The sequence below is a fragment of the Pinus tabuliformis genome, chromosome 6, assembly GCF_031772625.1.
Source record: "Pinus tabuliformis cultivar Carrire ecotype Pingquan chromosome 6, CPIR1, whole genome shotgun sequence".
Taxonomy (NCBI): domain Eukaryota; kingdom Viridiplantae; phylum Streptophyta; class Pinopsida; order Pinales; family Pinaceae; genus Pinus; species Pinus tabuliformis.
Genome location: NC_142292.1, coordinates 686,207,261 through 686,224,413, shown reverse-complemented (window position 1 = coordinate 686,224,413; position 17,153 = coordinate 686,207,261). Strand labels below are relative to the sequence as shown.

Here is a 17,153-nt window from a genome sequence, read left to right as displayed (position 1 = left end):
TAACTTGTAGTAGCCACCCTAGAGCCAAATCCATGATTTATAGGGAATTTCTTCAACAATGTTCAGCAAGAGGTCATACTCATCTCAAGTAGGACAAGGATTGCTTATAAAATCAAGTGGTTTATTAGATCTTTAGCAAGCACCCTAAGTGGTTTCACATCCAATGCTTGGCAAGCATTGATTCCCATTTTCCTCATAATTTTCTTAAGCTCCTCTAGGCCATAGTTCAGCTTCCCAGGGAGTTTCATTCCCTCCACTTTGTAGGTATTTCCCGCAATTCTTAGGTCCTTCCCCAAGAGGAAAATCCAACCCCAACATTTTTGTGAAAATGCCTTTTTATAATTTATCATTGGTGTCTCTTCATGTTCCCTCTAGACTCTCTCTTATTTTTCTTATTATTTGGACCGTAAAATTAATTAAAGGTGCCAGCTAACCCCACCTGGGTTTATCTTTGTTCTTCCCTCTTAGATCATGGATTTGTGGTCCCATTCTTCAGGCCGTTACATAAAAGTATACCCATTTACAATTCAAATTATCATTATATTACAAAAATCAGCAGGAAAGCATACTAGGGGTGTCACAAATTCAAGAAAACTGGTGACCTATCTATTAAGGTTGGAAGGAATCAAATATTTTCTCTTCATGGGTGTCAAGTGTGATCCATTAAGACATGAAAACCCTCTCAAGTATGTCCATTTTGGTCCGCAAATTTTGTATTGTACTATAATAGCTCTTGCTCACATCATGTACATGTTTAACACACAAACACGATTATAGGGTCTCATATATTTAATGATTTTGCCGATACTATGGTTGAATGAAGAAAAAATGCAGTAAATAGTTTATAACTATGATGTAAGGGTCATGATTATTAAATCTAAGAAGAAACCAACCTAGTTTATCATTGGTAGTGATTGGGACTCCAATGTCCCAATGACAAGTGCACCCAAGAGCTCTGCCTTTTGTTCTTTGTTTCCTCCCATATCTTTCAAACCAATCAAATTCAAACCTAGCTACTTTAAGACTTTATGCCCAATCTTTCAAGCTTAAGATTCAAAGTAACTAATGCAATAAAAGCCTAAAAAAAAATTAAGAACCCAAGAATCCATGACATCTTATAAAAAGTAACATCCATGGCTTTCTTAAATTCTCCAGCATCATTCGAAAGGAGAAAAGCCTTAATGTTGGAGGCGATGAAAACTTTGAGAAGAGGATCATTAGTGGATGGCGTCATGAACCAGAGAATTGGAGTGGAAGATGTTAGTGCCATTGGGTGGACTATGTTTGCAGAGGAAACAAAGGGTCGAAACATAGGAAAAGTGTATGCCTGTTATTTCAGTGGACAATGGAGTGTTTTCAATATTTTTTATCATATTTTGTAATTCGAGACCTGGTATTTAAATGTTTTAAAACTCCTTTAGTTTCATCTACATGATTCTGTATTAGACGAAGACTATTATCACATTATTAAATCTAAGCCTTCCATAATTTTTTATTTTATAAAAAATCAAAATTCAAGCACCCCAATTCCAATATAGAACACACCTATCAACACAATTATTGATAACAAAATTTATATATATTCTTTTTATGGTTATTGGTTTGTGACTAGAAAACCAATAGCATAGTAGGATTGCTTTTGGCCATATACACAAAACATATAATGTTGCACACTCAAATAAACTCAAAACTTTAATTAAATGGAGGAAAAAAAAGTCCTATAATCTCTTGAATTGCAATCTTGTTACTCTTACTATATAAAATAAAAATTAAAAGAGCACATTTAATTAAATGGAGGATCCACATTAATGGTATTAGGCATTCCTATGTCATCTTCATTTCTGATGAATTCCAAGTCGCTACCTTCTTTGCTAGTATCTAGACCTTTGAATCTAGTAACAATATGTTTCCCTAATAGCAACCTTCCCTTACACCTATTCAGCTCCATGATAACATAGTCACAACTCTAATACAATCCAAAAGTCAAAAGTCAAAGTTGTCATTGTCATATATTTCTTTGCATGCACTTTACTTAATACTTCTTTCCAAACATGTGCACCATCCACCCCCATTTTCCCCCAAAAATTTAACTGCCATGATCACTTGAGCAATCCAATTTGACATTAGCCATGGGGAAATTCATGTAATAGTTATTTTTCAATTTTAAAACTTACAAAATAAAATATTAATATTTTTTTTATTTTTTATTATTTTTAAATTTATTATATAAATAATTTTTATTTATTTATATTTTATTTAAAAGTCTATTTTTATTATTTATTAAAAAAATTAAAACAAGATTATAATTTGATCTCAAATTTTTGTGACCATGATGATGTTTGAGATTTACTTTTAAAATTATTTTTAATTGAAATAATTTCAGATTAATTATTTACATGTGATTAATCCAAAAGTAAATCTCAACCAAAATTATAATCTATTAAAAAATTAAATATTATCATTTCATTTAAATGAGTATACTCATCCTCCCCAACTTTGAAAATTGAAAATAATTGGTTGTGACTTACATTTTCATCTTTGTTAGTATTTATTTGTTTATCTATAAATGTATTTTTCCGGTCGTTGATAATTGAGAGATTTAAAATTATTATACTTCAGAAAAATGTTGATTATTAAAAAGATTTAAAATTAGTATACTTTAGAAAAATGTTAAGCATCCTCGAATTTTGAGAATAATTTGAATCCTATATTGGTAAGTTTCCCATTTTAATTCGTTTCAGTGAAACATTAATTTTTAACTTGACTCTGTTTATATTTTTATTGCTTATTAATAAATTTAAAACGCAGCTATGATTTAATAATTAACGCTCGTTTCAGTGAAAGATTAATTTTTAACTGGACTCTGTTTGACTGTGTTTATATTTTTATTGCTTATATATGAATTTAAAACAGAGCTATGAAACATTAATTTTTAACTTGGCTCTCTTTATTTTTTTATTGCTTATTAATAAATTTAAAACAGAGCTATGATTTAATCAAGAGGAAACATGAAACAATCCAAATGGCATTGTTAATTAAATTGTTTGTTGCAAGTAAAATTTATCTCAAGATCATGATTGATATAATAAATTTAAAAAATTAATAAATCCAAAGAAATTTAGGGGATTGATACTATAATTTCAAGGGAATAATAAACTTATGTCATTAATATTAAAACTTAAAAAATTATGAATTGAAAGAACAATATTAAACTCAAGGGACTAATATTACAAACTCGAAAAATTATCTGTCTTTCTAGATATTGTTTTGGTTGATTATTAACATTAAACAAATTAGGAATTAAATTCAGGACAAACGGTTTATCAGTGAGCTATATCACTGATAGATATTTTCACAACCAGTGAGCTGCTCTTACAACTGAGCTATATGCCCTTCTTGATGAAGGAATCCAAGTGTGTACAGATATTCTAAATAAAATCTAAAGAAACAAATTTCATCTTATTACATTTTTCTCAGACAAGAATGACCTTCATTACAGAAGCCAACTTCTATCCTATTACACATTTTTATTGTCAAGCTAATTTCATCTTGTAACATTTTTCCCCAAGACATTGGTCCATCACTACAGTTTAAAAGGTTGCAGAAGAAAATTTTGTCTACCTTTTCAGAGGCTGACATTATGCTCTTCTTGACGAGGGAATCCTAAGTGTGGATAGATATTCTAACAAGGTTTTGTTAAATGCAGTTACAGAAACCAACTTCATCTTATTACACATTTTTCTTGTCTAGCCAATTTCATCTTATTACATTTTCACTGACAAGATTGGTCCATCACTACAGTTAAAAGGTTGCAGAAGAAATTTTTGTCAGCCTGTTCAGAGGCTGACATTAGGCTCAACTTAATGAGGGAATCAGAGTGTTGACAGATATTCTAACATGGTTTTTGTTAAAAGCAGTTATAAGGCTTTTATAAATAAATAAAATCTAAACAAACAATTTTCATTTCATTGTCATCCTTTTCAAAGGCTGACATTATGCTCTTCTTGATAAGGGAATCCAAGTGTGGACAGATATTTAACATGGTTTTGTTAAAAGCAGTTATAAGGCTTCTATAAATAAATAAAACCTAAAGAAACAAAATTCATCTTATTGCATTTTTCTCATACAAGAAGCATCTATCATTACATAAACCAACTTCATCTTATTACAAAAGAAACAAAATTCATCTTATTGCATTTTCCTCATACAAGAATCATCTATCATTACATAAACCAACTTCATCTTATTACACATTCTTTTTGTCTATCCAATTTCATCTTATTACATTTTTCCCACACAAGATTGGTCCATCTGGTCCATCACTACAGTTAAAAGGTTGCAGAAGAATTTTCTGAAAGCCTTTTCAGAGGCTGACATTGTGCTCCTCTTGAATAAAATCCAAAGAAACAAGTTTCATCTTATTAACAAGAATCATCTATCATTACATAAACCAACTTCATCTTATTACACATTTTTCTTGTCTAGCCAATTTCATCTTATAACACTTTTCCCCAGACAAGATTGGTCCTTCACTACAGTTAAAAGGTTGCAGAAGAAATTTCTGACAGCCTTCTCAGACGCTGACATGAATTGATTAAGCCCGTTTTTTAAAATCATCATAGCAATGCTAGTACAAGCTGACACTGCAGCTGGAGCTCTGCCAGCCCCAAGTTTATTATACATTCACAAAAACAATGAATAATCAGGACGCCGAATGTGATCAAATGGGCTGGAGTTGGCAACGGTTACTGATAGAAAATGAAGGTGGGTCGAAGTATTTGCCAGTCAGAATTTGCTTAGTCAAGAGCCTATTGGCCTGGTCTGTTAAGTGGATTCCATCCCAGATGATATAAGAGGCGGGATCTGAACAGGAGCCCACCGACACAGTCTTGCCATTAACAGGGCCCGTGAGTCCACATTGTGCAGACCAGGTGAAGTTGTATTTTCCTCCAACTCCACAGCAAGCTTGAGTGGTGGCCTTGAATCCTACAAACACAGAAACCATTCGGGAGGATTAATGTGTAGAAATTTAAATGTTCAAAGATTATAGAGGAAATCTTACAATTTCTATCATATTTCTAACATTAATAAACTATTTGAAAAAAAAAAAGAGTATTAATCATTGGTATTGGATTGGTTTTTTTTTTTATAAATATTTTTTTAGTTAAATTTATCTAAAATTAGATAAAGTTGTTGGAAATTAATAGGCAGTTCAGGTGGTTTTTTAGTTTATGAATTCATGTAAAATGTAATCTAATTTAAAGTGGAAAGAAGTCAGGTAAATTGATTTGCTAGTAGTGAGATCCTAACAATGGTGTCTTTAAAGACTACCACTTCTCTCTATCTTTAATAAATCCTAAAGAATGCCACTTCTCACCATCTTTAATAATCCTAAAAATTTCAGATATAAACTCTGCAGAATAGGGTTTTAAATCCATTAATACATTTTAAAACACATTTTAAATCAGCAATTGTATATTACTAGAGTAGCAATGAATTTATAAAAATAGATTCAGAAAGGAGGCCTGGGGTCAGTGTAGATACCATAGGTAGAAGGGTTGGCAAAGAAATCGTAGATTATGTCATATTGATTGACATATACAATGTCGGTTCCCGGGAGCTGCTTGCGCAGAAGAGCAAGCTGTTCTTGAAGTTGTGTGTTGTAGAATTTCACAGCGTCATTGTATGATATCGAGCATCCGTATTTATCAAAATCGTTGGGTGCGTGACTGAAGTAACTGAGCCAGAAGGGTCCGCAGCCTTGAGGCCCAATGTTCTTCACAAGAACTGTCTTTGCCCCAGTACTGGACAGCTCCTGGTCATACATATCCATAAAATATTCCAACCAAATTTAATCACCCAATTATTCATCGTGAATCAGCTTAATCATTCCATCGCAAAAAGGAATTAAGAGTTGATTGATGTTACCTGGACAGCCGCTGCAACAGACTTGGCAAGCTTGGGAAGAATGGTCTGCTTGACCTGGACAGGGGAAAGTTTAAGGCTTCTGTATGCATTGTCGAAGTCGTTGCCCCCAATTTCTATGGTGTAAATGCCGTTTTTAAAGGCATCTGCGCTTGGAAGATAGTTCAAATTCCCTGCAAATACAGTTATAAATGGCATTCCACATTTCTCATTATAACATTCCATATTTTTCATTGAAAAAAAAGAAAAAAAAAATCAGAGCCATTCCCAGAAATCTTCTGCAACTATTTTATTAAATCAAAATCAATCCCTATCTTGACATATACCCTCAAAATACCTAAAACCCACCTGACCAGAACTATTGTGCCAGCAAAACTTGCCCAATAAATGTAGAACATTTACTTTAAGAGAACGCCAATATACACCGTTCTATTTTATACCTCTTAGCACAGTTATAAGGTATTTCCTCAAAAATGTACATCATTTACTTTAAAAACCCTCAATATACATCATCCTCTTTCATACCTCTTAGCACAGTTATGAAGGATTTCCTCTGTTACAACAACAATTACAGTATAGAATAGAAGTATATAATACCGTGCGAGCTGATCGTGTCGAGAACCTGTTGCTTGAAGACCTGGAACTCCTTAAGCTGAACAGTAAGAGATATGGGAGCATTAAAATCGGTCGAGGTCGGGCGAACAGCAGCACCGGAAGCGGCAAAGTTTGCTCCATGTTCGAACCTTGACCCCACTGACTGCAAAAATGGGCTTAAAAATGGCAATCCCAACGCCTGTGCTGTAAAATTTACAGGGCATCAAGCACACAAATTACTCACTCTCTTCATTAAATTAACTCATAACATATGCTATTCATTTTAACTCTAATGCATCATACAAACCCCCTCGGTCAACTTGTTGGGTATTAAATCCCCTGAATCCTGAAGTATTAAAACCTTTGCAATCAGCGTCTACAGTCATTTAAGTCCCTTAAAACTCAGGGTGATCGATATTAAAACACTTAAATTCAAGTGGAGTAAGGGTAAAGAAATGGTAAACAGAGTGGTTAAGACTGAAGTTAAATCCGTCTCTACCCTTCTTTTTCGACTTCTTTGATTCTCGAGATGTATCCAAAATGATGTTAAGTTTGATTCTCCAAATGAATCCAAAATGATGTTAAGTTTTATTAACCGGACTATATAGACTTCTTTGATTTTCCAAATGAATTTAAAATGATGTTAAGTTTTATTAGAGGAACTATATACTCTTGGTGATATAATGACAGCCTCCACTCCTTCCAACTGATCTAAAAACGATTAACTGTTAATCTAAAAATGATGTTAAGTATGATGTTAAGTCTTATTAGCGGCTATATACTCAAGTCTGGGTGATAGTGGCAGCCCTCCACCCCTTTTTGATTCTGTAAATAAATAAAAAATAATGTTAAGTCTTACTCCCTACCCATATATACTCTCTTACTGGTATAGTGGCAACCTCCCACCTTCAGATCACTCCAACTGATCTACTAACGAATTACAGATCCAGATCCACCACGGTTAAAAAACGCTAATTCACAGTCACAATCTTAAATCTGTTAGTCTATGCAACTCTAGTTGCCTCCAGGTTCTAAAACCCAGTAATCATGCATATGGGGTTTCTACCTCTCTAAGATGTAGGCCTAAATGCTACACTGATGAGAGATTTAAAGCTGTTAGTCTATGCAACTCTAGGTGCCTCTAGGTTTTAAGACCTCAGAGGATTCCCCATATAATGCATTTGGGGATTTCTGCCTCTCTAAGATTGAGGGCCTAAATGCTACACTGATGAGAGATTTGGGGAAGGCAATGGACATAAGTCATTGTTTCCCTCTGAGGTTTGAAGAGCAAGAAGCTACACTGATCAGGAATTGGGGAAGAACCTGATAAGATTACTTACCGAAGAAATCTATTGCAAGTCTTCCGTCGCTGTACCGATATGAAGGAGAGCCAAAGTATGTTTTGCCATAGGGAGCATTATCCGGAAGCATTTGATAAGGGAATGCAAAGTGCCATCCACCCGTGTCGGAGTTGGAGTCCCCAAAATTAAATATGGCAGGGAAGTCACATTTGCCATAAGCGATTACAGGCAGCAGGGCCGCCAGCATGAGGGCCTGTAAAAGCAAATGAGAACCCATCCTATGACTGAAACGTGAAAACTCTGATTAACCGGCAATGGATTATCGAGAACTCTGCGATGATATAAGGCTGATAACGCTTCAATGCTATATATACCAGAGATTGGCCATTATATGCTGGACTGTAGCACAGCATCTAAGACAGCTGTTTGACTACATGACCATGTACGTAGCAATGGAGAGGGCCGAGAGGGAACATGGTGGGGTAACCGTTAGGGAGTATTTTAATCCGGATTTACGGGTTTGGATCATGTAAGACAACGGTTGGGACATATTTCAAACAATAGGAACCTGCCACCAGCTAAAAATCAGAATACCTACTATAATCTCTGACAGAAAATGGCATATGCACATGCTGGCCGTCAGACACCCTTATTAATTTTACCCACTTGCTGTCACATTGACTTTTCGTGTTACCAACTCTGGAACTCCGTCTAGAATACCCTTCCATGTTTCTATTTTTACGTTTCAAAATGAATATGGCAGACAATAATTCAATCAATGAATGCCAAAACCCACTAATCATGGGTGCATATTTATGGTAGATTATCAATCACAACATCCCCTCATCACGGTGAGGGTATTTAGTAGCAAGTTCTTTGGGTGACCCTACTGGTCCGGAGATGGAATTTGATGGTATTTGGTAGCAAGGTTTTTGGGTGACTTTACAGGTTTCAGGGAGGGATGGGATGGGTAAATTATTCATTACAAGATGATTTGTTCGTCAAATTAAATTAAATTTTTTCTATACCATTAACATTTTAGGTTAAAATAATCAAAACTGAATTGCAGAAACTGTCAAATTTGGCTGGTGATTTAGATTTGAAATTCTGCCCCGCCGGTCCCTGCATCTTAAAAAGCAGAGAGAGCATCAGGGTTAACACGGTGATGCTGGATACTGTCAGCTCGTCCAGATGGAAAGTGGGCCTTCCAATGCATGTGGACAGAGCTCTATTAGTTGTATCGGTGGGTAGCAAAGGTCATGCATGGGTGAGGGTGCTTGTTTCCCATGATAGTTCCGGTGCAGTCGCCATCAGAACCAGGGTTGCTTGTTGCGTACGTTATAGATGTTGGACATCATTATTTAAAAATTTGTCGTGATATATATATTTCAATTTTAGTTTTTAGGAAGTTTAATTATACGTCTGTGAGTATTTTGTGGATTTATTTGTAAGTAGTCCAAAAAGGACGTGGTCTTTAATTATACATCTGGGAGTATTTATTTAAAAATTTGTCGTGATATATATATTTCAATTTTAGTTTTTAGGAAGTTTAATTATACGTCTGTGAGTATTTTGTGGATTTATTTGTAAGTAGTCCAAAAAGGACGTGGTCTTTAATTATACATCTGGGAGTATTTTGTGGATTTATTTGTAAATAGTCTAAAAAGGACGTGGTCCAAGGATATGGTGGGATTGTTGGGTGGGGAGGTTTGGTTTTTATAAGTTTCCTGGTCCAATCTTGGACAGCACTGTATATGTTTGTGAGCTAGCTCTAGACATGATTTTTTCAATTGAAAAATATAATAATATTTTGTGGATTATGAGATGCAAAATTATGAAGTATTAATCATATGCACCCTGTGATATGAATCTGTCCAATGGTTAGGTGGGGAGGTTTGGTTCTTATAGGTCTTCTGGTCGAACCTTGAACAAGACTATATATCCCTGAGAGCTTCCTCCAAGCATGATTTCTTCCATTAAAAAAAGAAAAAAAAGTGAATGATGAAATGCAAAACTATGAAGTATTAAGTATTATAAACTATGTGATATAAAGTGTTATATATTTTATTAGATTTGTCGAGGATTAGATTTCATATTTCTATTTCGAAAATAAATCATATTTACTAGCAATAAAAATATTTAATACAAATAATCTAGAAACTCTTAAACATAATTAATCGTTTCACAAAACTTCCATTTATTAAATTCAAATTTCTAAATTAATAAAAACACTCGAAAATAATTTATCATGGTCTCAAATAAAAAACCAACCTAATTATTAATTCCTTTAATACAGAGCATATATACATCGATGCTAAAAACCAGCGGTTTGCATGCGAAAGCATTGGAAGTCACATGCAAGAGGATCATGGGCAACTAACTACGAAGGACAGCTTGACTAGCCTTTAATGGGAAAACACAATTGTTCACTTTCAACCACTCCCTTTCTATACGAGGACCTCAGTCTTCTTCAAGTATAGAGCTCAATAAAGGACATGCCCGCCGCCCATGTGGTGGTAGGTAAATTAGATAGAAGTTTGCCGCTGCCAACTTAAGCTTGAGTATCTCCTTATGCTCTAAAGGAGATCCATGGATTAATGAAAAAACACAACTTTTCACTTTCAACAACTCCCTTTCTATGTGAGGACCTCACCCCTCAAGAAAGGATAAGCCCATGTGGTCGTTGTTAAGAAAGAGAATAAGGAGCAATTAGAGGGAATCGTTTAAGAAACATCAAAGTTGGACACATCCTTTCTTTATTCCATCCATCTATATAAAAGCTCCAAAAAGGGTGTAAAATATTTTTATGCAAGCTTCAAATTGTAAGGGTGTAGGGTCCTTTCTATGTGCATTTTAGGATGTCATTGTTGGTTTTTTCACATAAACATGTGAAAGTTTCAAAAAGGTTTACTTTGGGTTCATGGCATTATGGGTTTGATTATCAAATGTAATAATTTTATTAGTTATATTTTTTAATTATTATTTTTTAGGTTTAATTTTTTTTAATATTAATATTAATATAAATATAGATATATCTTACCAATATGTTTGATTTGTTATTTTTAAATCAATTAAGTATAGAATAATATGTATATATACACTAATATAAATTTATAATGATTTTTTTTAATTATATCTATATATATATATATATATATATATATATATTTAGTTTTGTATTTAAAGAAATCATTCTTCTATAATGTTTATATGGTATATTGTTGTTTTCCACTCATGTCCTTGGGTTTTGTAATAATATATTTTTTTTGGGTGGGGTGAAGTAATTTATAGGAAATTTGAACTTTGAATCTCACAATTTACATAATACTTTATAACATGGCAACCACTAATTGAACTACCTTGTGGGATTTTTGTAATAACAAAATTGAAATACATAATTTGACTTAAACAAAATTTGAATTTACAAATGATTTTTTGATCGTGATGGATGGATGGTATCTTGAGTTATTTGGTGAGTTACAAAGTATTTTTTATTTTAAATGGAATTATCATTTTCTTATATTTGATATCTTAACTATATTTTATTTCGCCATCAATTTACCATATACATTACTTTCAAATTTATGTTGTTGCCATTAATGATGTTTTGTCATTTACTTTCTCTAACCCTTATTTAATCATCTCTCCTACATCTAATCTTTCTCCTCCAATGCATTTTCTCAAAAAAATTTACGATAACTTCACCACAGCCTACACTACTCTCTTTTTCTATTTACTTATCCCAATTATAATTCAAGTTTTAAGTTTTATGGGATGTTGCATTTAACTTTATTCCATTAATCATTTTTCCATGTATCATTATGGTTAGAGTTCTTTATGAATAGTTGATATGATAGGGGTTGAAAATCTATATATAAGCAATTTCTTTGGTTCTTTATAATTTTTTAACTCTTCAAATCATCAAAAGCAATTTTCATCATCTTTCTAGAAATAAGAAATACGTGTTTTATAAGTTAAGAAGACAAGGGTTTTCTTAAGTTTTTTGGGAAATTTTTCGACAAATAATGAATTTTCTCTAGCAATATTGCTCCATCTACTTGTAACTCATAACCACTAACATCTATGATATCCTTGGCTAATCTTTCATGCAAGCCTCCCCTCAACATACTCTTTTCTCTATTCTTTGCTATAAGCACCATAAACAGAATCATTCAAAAATTAAGTATCAAATACGACATACTTTCTCATATGTCCCTCATAAATGATTAGGTGTCCATGTCATTGAGTTTCAAATTTACTTCCTATATAAACTTAAAGTACAATCATAATACGAAAAGTTTCATAAACTTTTGCAAGAAAAAAATACGAACATAATCTAAATATAAGAATATTATGGCACTTTAACACAATATACACATGATTTACCCCAAAAACCCTTAACTACGAAAACCAGCCTAACTGAGAACCACAACTCTCTTTCTATCTCATTCTAATAACTTCACCATCCGCAATAGAATATTTCAAATACTACATAATATCTAAAACCCAAATATGTTAACTTAGATGAAATTACAACCATAATTTCATGAGGGCTTCACCTTGTTAACAAATATCTTATCACGTCCATTCATAAAGGGGGTGTTTTAATTATGAAAAATAAATTCAATATATTGTAGGTATTTTTACATTTTTTTGGTGGGGGGTCAAGAGGGTTAAAGGTATTAGGAAGTATAAAAGGGGGTATCTAGCAAATAGGGGATATTTAGTAAGAAAGGGGGATCTTCTTATTAGAAAGATGTGATGGAAGTGGGGCACAACATAAAGGTTTCAAGACCATCTATGGATATATAGTGAAACTCTAGGTTTTCTTTAATATCATATGATTACTAAGTGGAGACCCCATGCATAATTTCTTAATTGAAATTAATTTATAATGGGTTAACAAATTATTAGTTAAAAAACACAAAATAGACCCAAAATGTACTCAAATTTTCTTTTTGGGGTTTCACCCTAAAACCATTGTCCCACAACACCCCTTGATGAGGGGATGATCCAACTCCAACACCACTCAACCATCACCACCACTATCAATGAAACTTTTTTTACCATAAATGAAATTAAATCTACTTACAAAAAAATATAACACATATCCATCATCATAATATATGAAACATTTCCAATTACTTATAAACCAAATATTATTTATACATACATAGATAAATAATGAAATTCTATAAATGAAATGCTATATTTTATGTCTTTTTTTATCTACCAAAGTGAACTGAATTGATAGATGGCTACAGAGTTTGGGTAAGGCAGGTTGAGTATGATGGTCATACCCATCATGAAATTCATAGATAAATAGATGAACTTCATGATGGGTATGACCATCATACTCAACCTGCCTTACCCAAACTCTGTAGCCATGTAGCCATCTATCAATTCAGTTCACTTTGGTAGATAAAAAAAGACATAAAATATAGCAATGGATGGAGTTCGATGTAGGATGGGAAGACTATTCAATGAAATGGAAGGGAACAAAAAAATTTCCAAAAGCAAAACATTTGTCAAATCAAATTAAAAATGATGAAACAGGGAACCAAGTGAGTGGTGAGTTCTCCTTATAAAATTTGTCATAATGTATTTTGCATTCCTCTCCCATCATGTGCCTATTTCCATAGCCAATTCATGTACCTACATATTATACTTCACGTCATATTAAATTCTCTTACTTCCATGGACCCCTCTTACGTGCTAATTGATGTACCTTATAATTGAGGTAAATTAAGATTAAGACTTTCAACATTTATGATCTGTCATTCTCCTAGGATATGCTTTGCTTCAATTGCGTTTTTCTCAATTAAGTTTTTAAGCAGAGCTTCTCTTTATTCGAGGAGCAACGCATGTGGATGTTGTAGATTTATATAAAGTTAATACGATTATGTTTGTGTTTTGGGGATATTTTTTATTGATTGCAAATTCGATACGAGTTGTAGAGGGTTATTGTTATAATTTAATGATTCATTTAAAAAAAGGTCATTTCGTTTGATGATTCTTTATATTTAGTAAGAAAAAAAAAATTAAAAATAAAGTAGTAAGTTCTAAATAAAATTAATAGATTATTAATCATAATTTTTTATATTTTATTATCCTAAAAAATAATGTTTATTATTATTTTATAGTTACTTAAAAGTTTCATTCTAATATATATTTTAAAAATTCTTATTATTATTTTCATAAAAACATTATTATCTTATAGTTATTTAAAAGTTTCATTTTAAGATATATTTTAAAAACTCACATTATTATTTTCATAAGTTTTATAAATTAGTTGATTTTCATAAGTTTTATAAATTAGTTGTCGGTAAAATTAATTTTTTGTTAAATTTTTTAATTCTATTTTTAATATTATAGGTGTTAAGAAGGGATTTTCTTTTTCCTTTGTCTTATTGGCAAATTTCTTAGTTTTTACAAAAGAATACATGTCGATAACAAATGAATTTTACATTGTCTTAATTCCCTTTTTCTTAGGTTTCCTTCCCTCCTCAACTCCTTAGTGGTAGTGTAATTTTTTGGCTTATATTTTTATTTTTGTTAATTAATTGTTAAGATTAGTAAACCTATTGTTATGGTTTTTAACATTCTTGAGGTTGCGTTTCTCCTTAAATGGAGAATTGGTTGAGACCATTTCTTTGGTTTTCTTCCTTGAATCAGTTGAGATAGCTTTTTTGGTTCTCTTGGAAAAAAAACTACTTCCAACTTCATTTTTAAGACATCTCATCTAAGTTAGAACTCTTTGACTTCTTTGTAAATCCCACTATATTGCATGGATTGGATATCTCAGGGACCTATGTGGGTGAGGTAGATTGGGCACATATTGAGAGAGTTTAGGTCATCTAATGCTGAATGCACAATTCCATGATTCATTATGCAAACTAAATTTAGTGTTCGCCACTCTAGTTGGAGACTCTCTTCAAGCTTAGCTTTTACTTAAACTTAATATCTTGGAGATTCATCTTTTGGATGAGAGAGGCAACTGGTATTCAATTATTTACTCTTATAGAAAGATTGTTTGGCATCCTTTTAGGGCACATTAAAGAGGAAATTATTAAACATATAGAGGTATATACATTATTACAATTTATAGATATTTTTATTAATTGCCTTTCATCTTACAGATACCATTTCAATGCTCTTTCCAAATTCTTCTTTTAAAGTCTAAACTCAACCATGTAGTTAATACAATTAGTTTATTAGGCAACATGTACCTATCTATATAACTAATCAATCCTAAGTTTCACTTCCATTATAATAAATTTCTAAGAATCTTAGACAATAACATTTTTCGACCAAGACATATAACAACAATGGTCACATGACCTAATATTTCCATTAGATTAAATGAGTGTGCTCCCACCAATTTAGAATTGAGATTAACCATCTTATCCCTCACTGGGATAGATTTGTAAGTTATATGTATCTTCAACCCAAACTACACATTGAGTAAAACATGAACACTACATCTTAGTTATCAATTATGATATCAATTTTAATTATTATGATATCAATTTTTGAACACTTAACTTAATTACACTACACCTAGTTTTTATTTGCAGTTGGGATAACTTTTCAATTCTAAACTTCCAATAAATTATCTTAAAAATGATATAACCCAACTTTTATTTCAAATAAATTATCTTAAAAATTATATAATCTTCAACAAAAATTAAAATATTTAATTTTATTCCTAATCACTTTATTTTTTATTTTTTCAATTTTAAAATAATTATTTATAATAAATTTTTATCATTCTTTTAATTTCAAAATAAAATTGGTATTTTAAACTTAAATAATAAATTACTAAATTTTCATAATCTATTTGTTTTATTTGCAAAATATATATATATATATATATATATATATATATATATATATATATACCCCTTTCCGTGGCTACTATAGTCCAACAAATATACTCCTCCGTTACAGTAACTTAACCCCCTTACTCACCTTTAATTATTCAATGATAAACTCACTGAGGATGCTTCTAAATATTTAAAAATAAATTATAAATTTATTAACTTCTTTTGCAATCATTCTTAATATCTTTGTTGGATTTATTTAGATCTTTATGGAAAGGAGATCCACGTTAGTTGGTATAACGCTTTGATTTTTGGAGTCTACGACGCTAGTTGGTTGGGATATCAACTTCACACAACATCATTTTATTTGTATTAATATGGAAGACGTGTAGAGTAGCTAAGTCCTGGTTTTTAGTTAAAATTAAAAACATATATATATTGCTCATGCAAATTTTAAAATATATTTAAAAGGATATATAATTTATAGTCTGTAAAAAGATTGCGTAAAACATGGTATATGGTATTAATCAAAACATATTGACTTCAATTCATATTCTACTATTCTAGTGCAATGGTCAAAAAAATCCTTTGTCATGAATAGTGTGCATAATAAATGGAAACTAAGCAAAGAGGAGAAGTTAAGAATGCATGGTCAAGTAATTTGAGAATATTAAAAGAAAAAAATGAAAAGACTTTAATAGTTTTATATAAAAATTATTTTGAGGTCTAGATCATAAGTCTTGTTAAAATGTTATTGTTTAAATATTTAAATATTAATTGAATAAATAAAATTATGGACTAGGTAAGATAAATGATGTATTTTTAAGTTGAGATTTTAAATTAATTTAGTTTAATTTTACTAGATTTCTTAAGTGTCGAGAAGATCAAATATTTTTAAGTGTGAACCTTTTTAGTGTGCAAAATTTGTGGAAGAGCTTGTATCTCGAAATATTTGATCTTTTTCGACATTTGATAGATTCAAAATTAAGATGGACCTAAGTTGGTTTCAGTCTGAGATTAATACGATAATTTGCAATTTACTCAATTTCCTCACTTGGTTGAAAGTATAGAGAATATTATCAATGAAGATCAATGTAAATCTATCTTCTTTAGATTTTAGTTTTTTAGTATAGTCACACAATTTGTACATGATCAAAATTATGTATATGTATATGTTTAAGATGGATCTAATCATTTTAAATTTACTCAATTTTTTTAATTTGTTGAAACATAGAGAATATTATTTAAAAGTAATTCTATAGAGGAATAATTTCAATATAAATCAAGTAATAATGTTGAATCAATTACATTTACATTCAAATCAATGCATCAATGCATTTATTTCATTTGATGTTATTCATGCAAGTAAAAATCTCTTGATTTTATCATACATAATTTAACATTTTGTATATCTAATTGTTTAAAGTTTCATTGCCCAAAAACATTGGAAAGTGATATCCCACTACAACATTTGCTGTAAAATGCAACTACTTCAATATTATGAGAATAT

The 17,153-nt window shown here is 31.4% G+C and overlaps 1 protein-coding gene across 1 annotated transcript; it reads right to left on the bottom strand.

The window, feature by feature from the left end:
- Nucleotides 1-4,392: 4,392 nt before the first annotated feature.
- Nucleotides 4,393-8,195, bottom strand: LOC149260514 (GDSL esterase/lipase At4g01130-like). Its single transcript, XM_089420792.1, has 5 exons — nucleotides 7,860-8,195; nucleotides 6,523-6,723; nucleotides 5,929-6,098; nucleotides 5,545-5,815; nucleotides 4,393-4,986 (listed from the first exon to the last, which is right to left on the bottom strand). Exons 1-5 carry the CDS (start codon nucleotides 8,095-8,097, stop codon nucleotides 4,721-4,723), a joined length of 1,146 nt encoding a protein of 381 aa, XP_089276918.1. The 5' UTR covers nucleotides 8,098-8,195; the 3' UTR covers nucleotides 4,393-4,720.
- Nucleotides 8,196-17,153: the final 8,958 nt, after the last annotated feature.

Excerpts from the sequence above, each read along its gene's own strand:
- LOC149260514 (XM_089420792.1), bottom strand. The coding sequence starts at position 8,097 with ATGGGTTCTCATTTGCTTTTACAGGCCCTCATGCTGGCGGCCCTGCTG. Across the intron at positions 6,724-7,859 it reads ACTTGCAATAGATTTCTTCG|CACAGGCGTTGGGATTGCCA; the intron begins GTAAGTAATCTT and ends TAAATTTTACAG. Across the intron at positions 4,987-5,544 it reads TGCCAACCCTTCTACCTATG|GATTCAAGGCCACCACTCAA; the intron begins GTATCTACACTG and ends CTGTGTTTGTAG.